The 10,758-nt window shown below is 31.9% G+C and overlaps 1 protein-coding gene across 1 annotated transcript in view; it reads left to right on the top strand.

Moving 5' to 3' along the window:
- Positions 1 to 10,299, top strand: part of NALF1 (NALCN channel auxiliary factor 1) — a 446,685-nt gene extending 436,386 nt beyond the window's left edge. Inside the window, exon 3 of the mRNA XM_063459914.1 lies at positions 6,679 to 10,299. Within this exon, the coding sequence (XP_063315984.1) occupies positions 6,679 to 6,974 (296 nt within the window). The 3' untranslated portion in view covers positions 6,975 to 10,299. The remainder of the gene's footprint in view (positions 1 to 6,678) is intronic.
- Positions 10,300 to 10,758: the final 459 nt, after the last annotated feature.

Here is a 10,758-nt window from a genome sequence, read left to right on the forward strand (position 1 = left end):
TTGGTGATGACACAACACCCTCTCTCTGCCCCACCCATTCTCAATGTGCCTTAAAATTTCCCAATCCGGACCTGCCCATTGTCTATACCAACAATGTTAACTAAAATGCCAAAGTACATTACAATTTACAATTAATAAAACCATAAAGTATATCAAAATGAAACCATCCCACTAATATTCATAAATATTCACCTATTCCATTACATATTTACTATAAATTGTATAATCCCAATATATAAATAAATAGACCTATTAAAATCAATTTATAGAAAAATAATATAATGCTCCTAGCTTAAGCTAGAATAGAGACAATACATATGATTAAAATATTACCTAGTAAACTGTTACTTATATACTATTAACCTACAGAAGCATGAAACATTTCACTAATAAAAAAAGACAAATCCAGTTTATTTGTTCACCCTACTGCTAAAAATAACAACTAAAAACCTAAATATTAAATGAAAAAAAAATCTGATTTAAAAAATATGGGTGTAGCCACTAAATCAGTAGCTTATTTGCCATTTATATTATTTTCCACTTCAATTATTCCAGCTTTTTAATTACTACTATTTACAATATTTACCAACTGAATTATAAATAAATTCATTTTTTTAAAATCTATATAAAAAAATCTATATAAAAAATAAAATAAGTCAAATTCTCTTAAGGTATAAAGTGTCTACATTGTAGACGCATTCCATCACCATTTGATTTATGACAGAAACTTGAGCAAGGGCATGATCTATACACCAAAATTGTTCCATTATGCTAAAGTTGTTTTATTGCGTATAGTATCCCTTTAACTTCTATTTCTTGATAACATTTTGGAGAATGTTATTAAGACAATATTTTGTCCCCCGATTATCCTTAAAATACTAAACACGATAGCTGTATTTTGTTACAGAGAGAAAGTGTTGTGAAATTTTGTGAAAATTATGAAAAATACTTGTTTACAAAATCTCTAATAATAATCAACTATTTCCACAAATGGTTGCAAACCAAATTAATTTTTATCAATCCACTCAGCAACTAACCTCTCTCACTCAACTCACAATGTGCAAAATCATTTTTAAATTTTTTTAATAAAAGGTAACAATATCTTACTATATTGGTATGCAATAACATTACAAAGAACAAACAAATAAAATAATATCACAAGTAGCCTCTGTTTCTGCACAAAGTAAATTCTACAGGTATTTATAAGATAATAGGTTTTGATTAATATCTGAATTTTGACAAACAAATGTATCAATAATTACAGGTTTTATACCTTAAGACTTATTGCATATTTTCAATCAGAGCTGCAGGTACATATTTGAAATATACAGAGACCAAGTTCCCCCCAAAATAATTTTTTTTGAAATGTTGAATCAGATAGTTTTCATATATATATATGAAATATATTTCCTATATATAATATAACATAATATAATATAAACATAATATAATTTATAATTACCACTTAGTTGCTGGTTTTCCTTCCCTTTTCAATGGATAAGAATAAGGATTTCAGTTTTGATAGAAAAATTTAAATTAGCTAGATTGTCAGGAGAATAGTGAATAAGAATATCAGAGTTTAATCTATCATTGGTTAATTCAATTACACCATCTCTTACCAAAGTTTCACTACCATGTGTGTCTTGTCTTCTGAATTATTTTATTTTTTTCCTAATTGTTCATTAAAATTATGACACTAAAAGGTTATGTCAAGATTAATATTATGATTATACTTTGCATTACAGATATACTTTAAAATTTAAATCCTTGTAACTTAATTAAACTTAGACCATTCAATATAACCCTTATTATATCTCTCTAATGTATCTCTTTGTTTAAGTTATTATTATTATTATTATTATTATTATTATTATTAACATTTATATAGCGTCAACAGATTCCGTAGTGCTTTGCAACATTATGAGAGGGGGGATTTAACTATAAATAGGCCAATTACAAGAAAACTTACGGTAACGATAGGTTGAAGATTACCCTGCTACAAATGAGCTTACAGTCTATAGGAGGTGGGGTATTGACCACATTAGGACAATTAGCACATACTAGATTTTATAGCTCAGCAGAATTAACAAATCTACTTGTTTAGGTATTTTGAAGTTTTAAATTGAATTAGACCATTGTCTAATAATGCATTTGTTTGTCAATGAACAACTTGCTTTCTCAACATTTCTTATTGTCAGAAAAAAAAAAGTTTTCTATTATTTGGTTTTAAATAGCTACAGAAATAGCTGTGGTACTATTTGCTTAATTGGGAGTTGCAGTGTGTGTACTAGAATAATATTCGTAATAGGTCTGTCAGCACATATAGCAACACATTCTTTATATAACAAAATTATCCTAATGCATATATTAAGCCGAAAATATGCCCACTGTGTATAATAGATACAGTGCCATGTCCTCTATGTCTTAAGATGTGCCCAATGTGTATACAACATATAAGAAAGTATCCTTTGTGATTCTGTAACGCAAGGGGTACACATAAGGAATTTAAAATATATATTTGTTTACTTATTGTGAATTTACTATATGTAGTAAAATAAGAACTTTTTTGATGACACTGTACTCATATTCTTGCACATATATATATATGTAGATGTTTTGATATTTTCTTTTATTTTTCTGCAACCCCTTCAGGACCGGACTGTTTGGGCCATGTTATACGTTAAGGACCAGAGCTGTTTTAACACTTTTGTGGTGTTTGTGCTTAGCTGTAATTTTCCTCTCTCTCATTTATGGTTCCCATACAAATGATATATTGGTTTTTTTCAGGACAAAAGGGGCTTTCTTTACATACCATTTTTTGTATCATGTCATATAATTTACTTTTAAAAAAAATAATAAAATATAGTGAAAAATGTAAAAAAATATGTTTTTTTACTTTTACTTGAAAAATCTTTTACTTACCTATGAAAGCTAATAAAAAAAACTGCTAAACAGCTTAGAAATTTTGTCCTGAGTTTACAACAAAAAAAGGTGTTTATGTGCTTTTTTGCAAGTTATATGGCTATAAGTACAAGTAGGAAATTGCCGTTTCAAAATATATATTTTAAAAAATGTATCTATAGTGACATTATAACACTGTTATCTGTCATAAATCTCGGAATCACAAGTAGACAACCCAGGGTATTCAATATGGGATATGTCCAGTGTCTTTTAAGTAGCCACTTAGTCACAAACACTGGCCAAAGTTAGCATTTATATTTGTGTGTGAAAATTGCAAAACAAATTGAACGCAAAATTTTGCCAGTGTTTGTGTCTAAGTGGCTGCTAAAAAAGACTGAAAATACCCCATTTGCAATACCTTGGGTTGTCTTCTTTTGCAAATGGTATACCATCATGGGGGTAATTCTCATTTCTGGGCTACTATGCGCTCTCAAAGGCAACATAACCAACCTGGTAATTTTGAAAAAATATTTGACCCGTATATTTGACCCTGTAACTTTCAAAAACACTATAAAACCTGTACATTGGGGGTACTGTTATACTCAGGAGGCTTTGCTGAACACAAATATTAGTGTTTCAAAACAGTAAAACGTATCACAACAATTATATCTTCAGTGAAAGTGCCGTTTGTGTGTCAAAAATGCAAAAAAAATCACTTTCACTGACAATATCATCGCTGTGATATGTTTTACTGTTTTGAACACTAATATTTGTGTTCATTGAAGTCTCCCGAGTAAAACAGTATCCCCCCCCCCTCACCATGTACAGGTTTTAGGGTGCCATAGAAAGTTACAGGGTTAAATACAGTACTAGCAAATTAAATTCGCTCGACTTTCGGCCTGGGTTGTCAGGCAGGTCCCTCAAATTGCAACCAATAAAATTACTTAATTATGTAAAAATATGACATAAATACGCACATAGAATTTAAATATATATGCATGTTTATATATTTGAAGTCTATGTGTATATTTATGAAATTATTTATGTAATTTTGGATATGGATATATATATTTCGTAATATTTAGATTTATTTATATATACATAGATGTATATATAATTTCATTCTAAGTGTATTTTGATAAAAATATATATATTAATATCAAAATACAGTTAGAATAAAATTTTATATATATATATATATATATATAATTGTTTTAAATGTTTAAAATTTATTTTAAGTTTTTTAATTTATTTAAATGTACTTCTTATTTGTAATTTATAATAATATATATATATACAATATATATAGTTATTATATATATTATATATATGTGTAATTTAATTATAAGTGTATTTTATATTAATATATGTATGTATTAATTTTAAAATACACTTACTATGACAAATCTATACAACAACAAAGAAAGAGGAGTATAGATAAAAAGGGGGTAGCATACAAATATAGAGAAAATACAACCTGTATATAACAGGGAATATTCTGGGAGAAATCTAAAAAATAGAAAAATCACACAATAGTGAAGTATGCAGAAAAAAAGTGACTCAAGCCCAGAGGTAGAAAACTTACAAGAGCCACTGATGATCTGCGTTTATCTCCCCTTTTTCCTGCGGGGTATCTTAGGAGAGGCTTGTCTCTCTTGCAAGATAAGCAAAGGTACTTGCGGTATGCCAGACCCTCATAAATGGAAGAAAACCATATAGAGCAGTATTGTTAAAATAAATAACAATTTATTACACTGATTGCACTTCCATACAAACTGCAGTCAGCCAGCATATCTCCACTAGCAAGTGGAACTGTGTAGAAAAGTCCATAAAAACTGCAAATGGAGTGGCAGTCAGAAAGCAGCAAGAAGATATATGCATAAAATGAATTAAAAGAAATAAACTGGAAACAAAAGTCCAGGTCCTTAATCCAATGCGTTTCGTCTTAGGTAGACTTCATCAGGGATATTAAATGAACCAAAGGATATCTTCCTTATATATGCACAAAAGTAGATGATACTTGATTTGACCGCGAAAAACTTCTTACTTCCGGGTTTGGTCTGCACTTGTTTCTCATTGGGTAATCGTGATAACGTCCACATTCATGACGCAAGCGCTCGGTACTTCCGCGTTCCACCCTGGAACGCATACGCTGACATCTACACCAGCATGTAGACATGCAGAACTTCCGCGTTCCACCTTGGAACGCATATCGGCACGGGCCGAAAACGGCCAGAAACCGAGCATTCCAAAGAGGAACGATACATATTCTCTGCACATATAAAAAGCAGTAAAAAATACATGTATACTATACAACCCAACAAAATATGGGCATATACACAGGACCAAAATAAAGGTACCACTATTTATGAGTGTGTACATCAAAAAATAAATAAATTCAATATATAATCCTTAGAATGGTACAAAAAGTTATAAACAATATATAAATGTAAAAATACAAATCTAATAATAGTAATAATAGTAATACCAACCAACATTTTAATCCTATGGACCTGCCCATGTACAGATAAACAAAGACCTTTTAATATTGCCCTTTATTCCAAAAAAAAATTCTGTAAAAAACAACAAGTTCGAAGTTCTGCATGTCTACATGCTGGTGTAGACATCAGCGTATGCGTTCCAGGGTGGAACGCGGAAGTACCGAACGCTGGCGTCATGAATGTGGACGTTATCACGATTACCCAATGAGAAGCAAGTGCAGACCAAACCCAGAAGTAAGAAGTTTTTCGCGGTCAAATCAAGTACCATCTACTTTTGTGCATATATAAGGAAGATATCCTTTGGTTCATTTAATATCCCTGATGAAGTCTACCTAAGACGAAACGCTTTGGATTAAGGACCTGGACTTTTGTTTCCAGTTTATTTCTTTTAATTTATTTTATGCATATATCTTCTTGCTGCTTTCTGACTGCCACTCCATTAGCAGTTTTTATGGACTTTTCTACATAGTTCCACTTGCTAGTGGAGATATGCTGGTTGACTGCAGTTTGTATGGAAGTGCAATCAGTGTAATAAATTGTTATTTCTTTTAACAATACTGCTCTATATGGTTTTCTTCCATTTTTGAGGGTCTGAAATGCCGCAAGTACCTTTGCTTATCTTGCAAGAGAGACAAGCCTCTCCTAAGATATCCCGCAGGAAAAAGGGGAGATAAACGCAGATCATCAGTGACTCTTGTAAGTTTTCTACCTCTGGGCTTGAGTCACTTTTTTTTTGCATACTTCACTATTGTGTGATTTTTCTATTTTTCAGATTTCTCCCAGAATATTCCCTGTTATATACAGATTGTATTTTCTCTATATTTGTATGCTACCCCCTTTTTATCTATATTCCTCTTTCTTTGTTGTTGTATAGATTTTTTTTTTTTATACTATATTGGTGTAAGTGAGGTACACTTTGGGGTGTCAGCATTATCCTTTGGTCTCCTTTGGGGTTCTATACAGTACATTTGTTTGATAAACTTACTATGACATTATATGTCATATGTCTCCCCACACCGGGAGAAACACTGATCGCCGCCAGGGGAACGATGGCGATCGGGTGAGTAAGGATTTCCGTTATGACGGTTCAGGACCGTCACCTGTCCTCAAGGGGATTTTTCCGATGACGGCCCTGAACCGTCAGCGGTCGGGAATGGGTTAAATAAAGTTTATATTTTGTAACAATACACACCTCAGCAGAGGTATCATTTTGACATAGTGCTGTTCAAGTACTCTCTGAGTTTATTGAACCCTTTCCTTGTGTTTTGTTTCCTAGGGCTGTATGAAAATTATCCAACCAATGCAGAACCAGAATGCTGTGATGTCAGGTGGGAATTATTAGCAGATAACCAATCCAAAGGGACTAAAAAACCACATGACTCAACGTTGTGTCACAGGACATCACTCACAGTGTCATCAGCATCCAGACTGTGTAACAGCAGACTTAAACTGTGTGTTCTTGTACTGATACTCTTACATACAGTACTAGTAGTCTCAGCAGCACAAAACTCAACAGGACTGGGTTTTGGAAATATAACAATTTTGGAAGACAATTCAACAAATGAGGAATAAAAGAATGGAATTATTTCATTGGATTAAAACACAGTTGGCCCATTCCAGCAAACAACATCAGCACCTTGTAATTGAAATGAGGTGCTTGTACCTTACAACCAATTTTTACAAAGCAGTCTGGATTCAAACAAAAAGATGGGTCAGTTTCCAAACTTCATGGACACAAAGGGACAGCTTTTTATTGACTAAAAAGCTGTGTGATGACTTAAATTTCTCACACCATTTTATACACTGTGTTTTAATGTTTGGATTTGTTTTTTGTTTGATTTTGCACTTGTTAATACAGGATTTTATTTTTGAGATGGTTTCTCAAAGCTAAACTGAGTCTTTTCACTGTCTATATATATTTCTAGTCATTTTGTGTACTCATCTTTTATGTCCTGTCAATTTTTACTCTTCAGATATGAGTGCTATGAATAGATGCGCAGCAAACCATGATAAAAATGTTACTGTCCATTCTATCCTTCCAAACTATTCGTTTACCCATCTCGCCAAACCAAAAACAAAAAAACTCAAAACATCTGCTTGGTTCTGTCTTTGTAATCACAATGAATGGGTGCACACCACTGCAGTGTGTCTATCACTGATATACAAATCAGCCAACTGGGCAAACCCTATAGATTAGGGTGGGAGAGGGTCAATACAATAAAAACAGAAACCAACAGAAACCAGAAACTATATATTAAACATGTTGGACAGTTACCCAAGTTCTATGTGAGCCTATAACAAACTGTGTTGCTCCAGTTCCCATTTCCAAAATGTCCAGTCTTTTCACTGGTCAGTTGAACAGGAGCAGCCTTTAGAATCCAGTAAGTGGAACCAGTTAAGCTCATTGAGTATTATAGACAATGGCCTTCACATTGGAGGTAATATATGTTGGCATTCATTGTGAATTACGTTTTAATTTCTGCTGCAGTGACCTTTTATCCAGCATACACTTACATGCACAGGAGTAATGTGAGTGCATCAACTCAGAGTGAGGCCTTCACAAACAGTAGATAGTAAATGTTACTTGGCAAACCAATGATGATTATGGTTCCAGCTCATTAAACGGTGTATTTCCAAATATTTCCAAAGTGCAGTCAAGACCCACCTCTTTCAATTAATCTGTACAAGCTATACAATATATTTCATTTAGCACAAGGTATACCCTGAAATAATACATATGGTTTCCAGATACTTTGTGTCAACATTTCATATATATGCTTATATCGATGTGCCAAAAAGTTTATGGTGAGGCCAAAAGTGATAAAACTACCCCCAGTGCAAAGCTGAAAATTTAGAGTTGTACATTATATATGCTGTCAGAGAGACTTTAACTTCCAGACCAGAACCAATGTCATTCTGATGAGACCCACAAGGTTGAAACTATACAGTGCATGGCTGGATTCTGGTTACTGGTTCCTTTGGATCAGAGCCCATGCTTTGGCTTAAAAAGGCTGTGTTTAAAACAACGTCCAGTGCTAAGGGCTTTAGCTATGCAGGTGATTTACAACAGATATATATATTAAACCCAAGGTAGTGGAACTGATTAATGTTTATGAAATGTTGCTATACATATTGTGAGCAATACCTCTATCTCAGCTAATCTGGCCTAAAATAGGAAATAGCTGATTATTCCCTGTTTAGTAAATAATGAAGCTTTATCACATGAGACAATCCTTAAGAGAATAAGCATCTATGAATCCCGTATGATTCTCAATATTTTAAATATGGAGCAGGTCGGATCCAATTCTCATGAAATGCTGGTCGTTTTAAGAAGTTTTCTCATGAATTCAGGCCATGTAGTTCCTTTGACATCTTGTGGTGTATTGACTTAACAATGAGTTGGGGTTAGTTGACAAACCCATTGTACAATTTAGGCCAAACATTATTGTGTTGGAAAAATTTTGTTTCGGCGAAACTTATGCACCTTGATGGTCAATCTGGTCAACTAACCAAAACCCGCTCTTTAATCAACAAACCAGTTATGAAGAATTCTATATATTCATTGGTAATTCAAGGAAACGTTGTATTCTTATAGATGAAGGTCACCATTATTCAACCTGAATCTTTTATTTAACCTGCCCGGTGTCTACCATAAGGTTTAAATAAAAGTTAAGAAAAACAAAAACAGCTGAAAACCATGCCATTAGCATTCTAATACCGTAATAAATAATGTCTTTTCTTTTTATTTATTTTTTTACCTATTTATTGTCAGCACATTTACCCACTGAGTGAATGAGAATTTTTTTTTTTTTTAAATGATTGTTTTATAGTTTACAGCAAAATAAATATATAAAAGGAAAAGTTATAAGGGCTGTTAAAACCATTCCTTCCTATATTCTAACTACACTTAGGAAGTGCACTTCAAAGATGTTTGTTGTGTAGCTAGGATTTGAAGGAAAATATATGAGAAAATATTTTCTAAGCAAACAAATTTTATGAATCCATTACAAAAAGGCCTCCCCTTTTTTATACAGTCAGTTTATCTTCAATCTTTGTTTCATCAACTACCAGAATAACTTAAAGGATGAACCAATACTATGCACTTTTCACATTAATAAACGTCTTCTGCTGAATTTTTTATCAGAAAAGACAAACATAAATGTGATTGTGGAGGAATATGTACATAGTAGCGCAATAGTTTGAAAATGCACCAGACAAAAAATAAAAAATACAAAAAAATATATTAAATAAAATATATTTGTTTAGTGATATTTTTTCCATGAGTTTAAATTCCATTCTTAAGTTATTAAAAAACATGGTGCTTTTTGTTGGGGACACTATGTAATTTCATCTACATATTGCAAAAACAAGACTTGTAGAATGAATAATAAAATAAAGCCTTAAATAGTGGTAGAATGTAGATTTTAAATAGATAGTGTATTTAAATATAGTGGAGCAATAACTGGATGGTAAGTTGGTTCTGTAGAGAAGAATAAAGATTGCGCGCTGTATAAAAAGCACTTAATAGGTGGGCTCTTGTTCAACTGATCTACTATTTAAGTGTTTATGGTCAGTAATCAGTTTGTTATAACCTTTATCTACCTCTGCTGGGCAAAGGCCATTCAAACGTCCTCTCTTTATGTGATGTGCTATGTATAGTTTGTGTCATTTTAAATTCATGTTCATTGACCATTCACATATTGCACCACTACAGTACTAGTAAGGTTATTTAAACCCATCTCAATAAACTGGTACTTTGAATTCTCAGAATAATACATACAATAATAATTATGGATAATTTGGAGCTATTGTATACTTGTATGATGTATCTGGTAAATAAGACTGTTTTATTTATTTTTTCTTCTGCATTAGAGCATTATTACAATGCGACACAAAGACGCACACACATATATAAATATATATATGTATATATATATATATATATATATATATATATATATATATATATATATATATATATATATATATATAAAGAGAGAGAGATAGTATGTTTTCTGGAGAGGATAAGAATTGCTTTGGGACATGCTAACTTACATATTTTTTTACATATAAACATTGAAAAGATTAGGTTTAATTTTTTGTATTATTATTTTATGTTATTATCTCTCAGCATCACACAATATACTGGTGCTTAATAAATACAAAATAATAATACAATATTATGTTAATAAATGTAAAACATATAATTATTCAGGGCAACCAAAAGTTTTGCCCTTAAAATTCAAAAATGCCCTTTTAAATACCATAAATCATAATTGGTCAGGGGCCCTCTTGAGGTAAAACGTAAGACTTATTTAATATTGTCAAAAAATGGGGTTCACAAATACAAACTATA

This window comes from Pelobates fuscus, chromosome 1, assembly GCF_036172605.1.
Source record: "Pelobates fuscus isolate aPelFus1 chromosome 1, aPelFus1.pri, whole genome shotgun sequence".
NCBI lineage: Eukaryota > Metazoa > Chordata > Amphibia > Anura > Pelobatidae > Pelobates > Pelobates fuscus.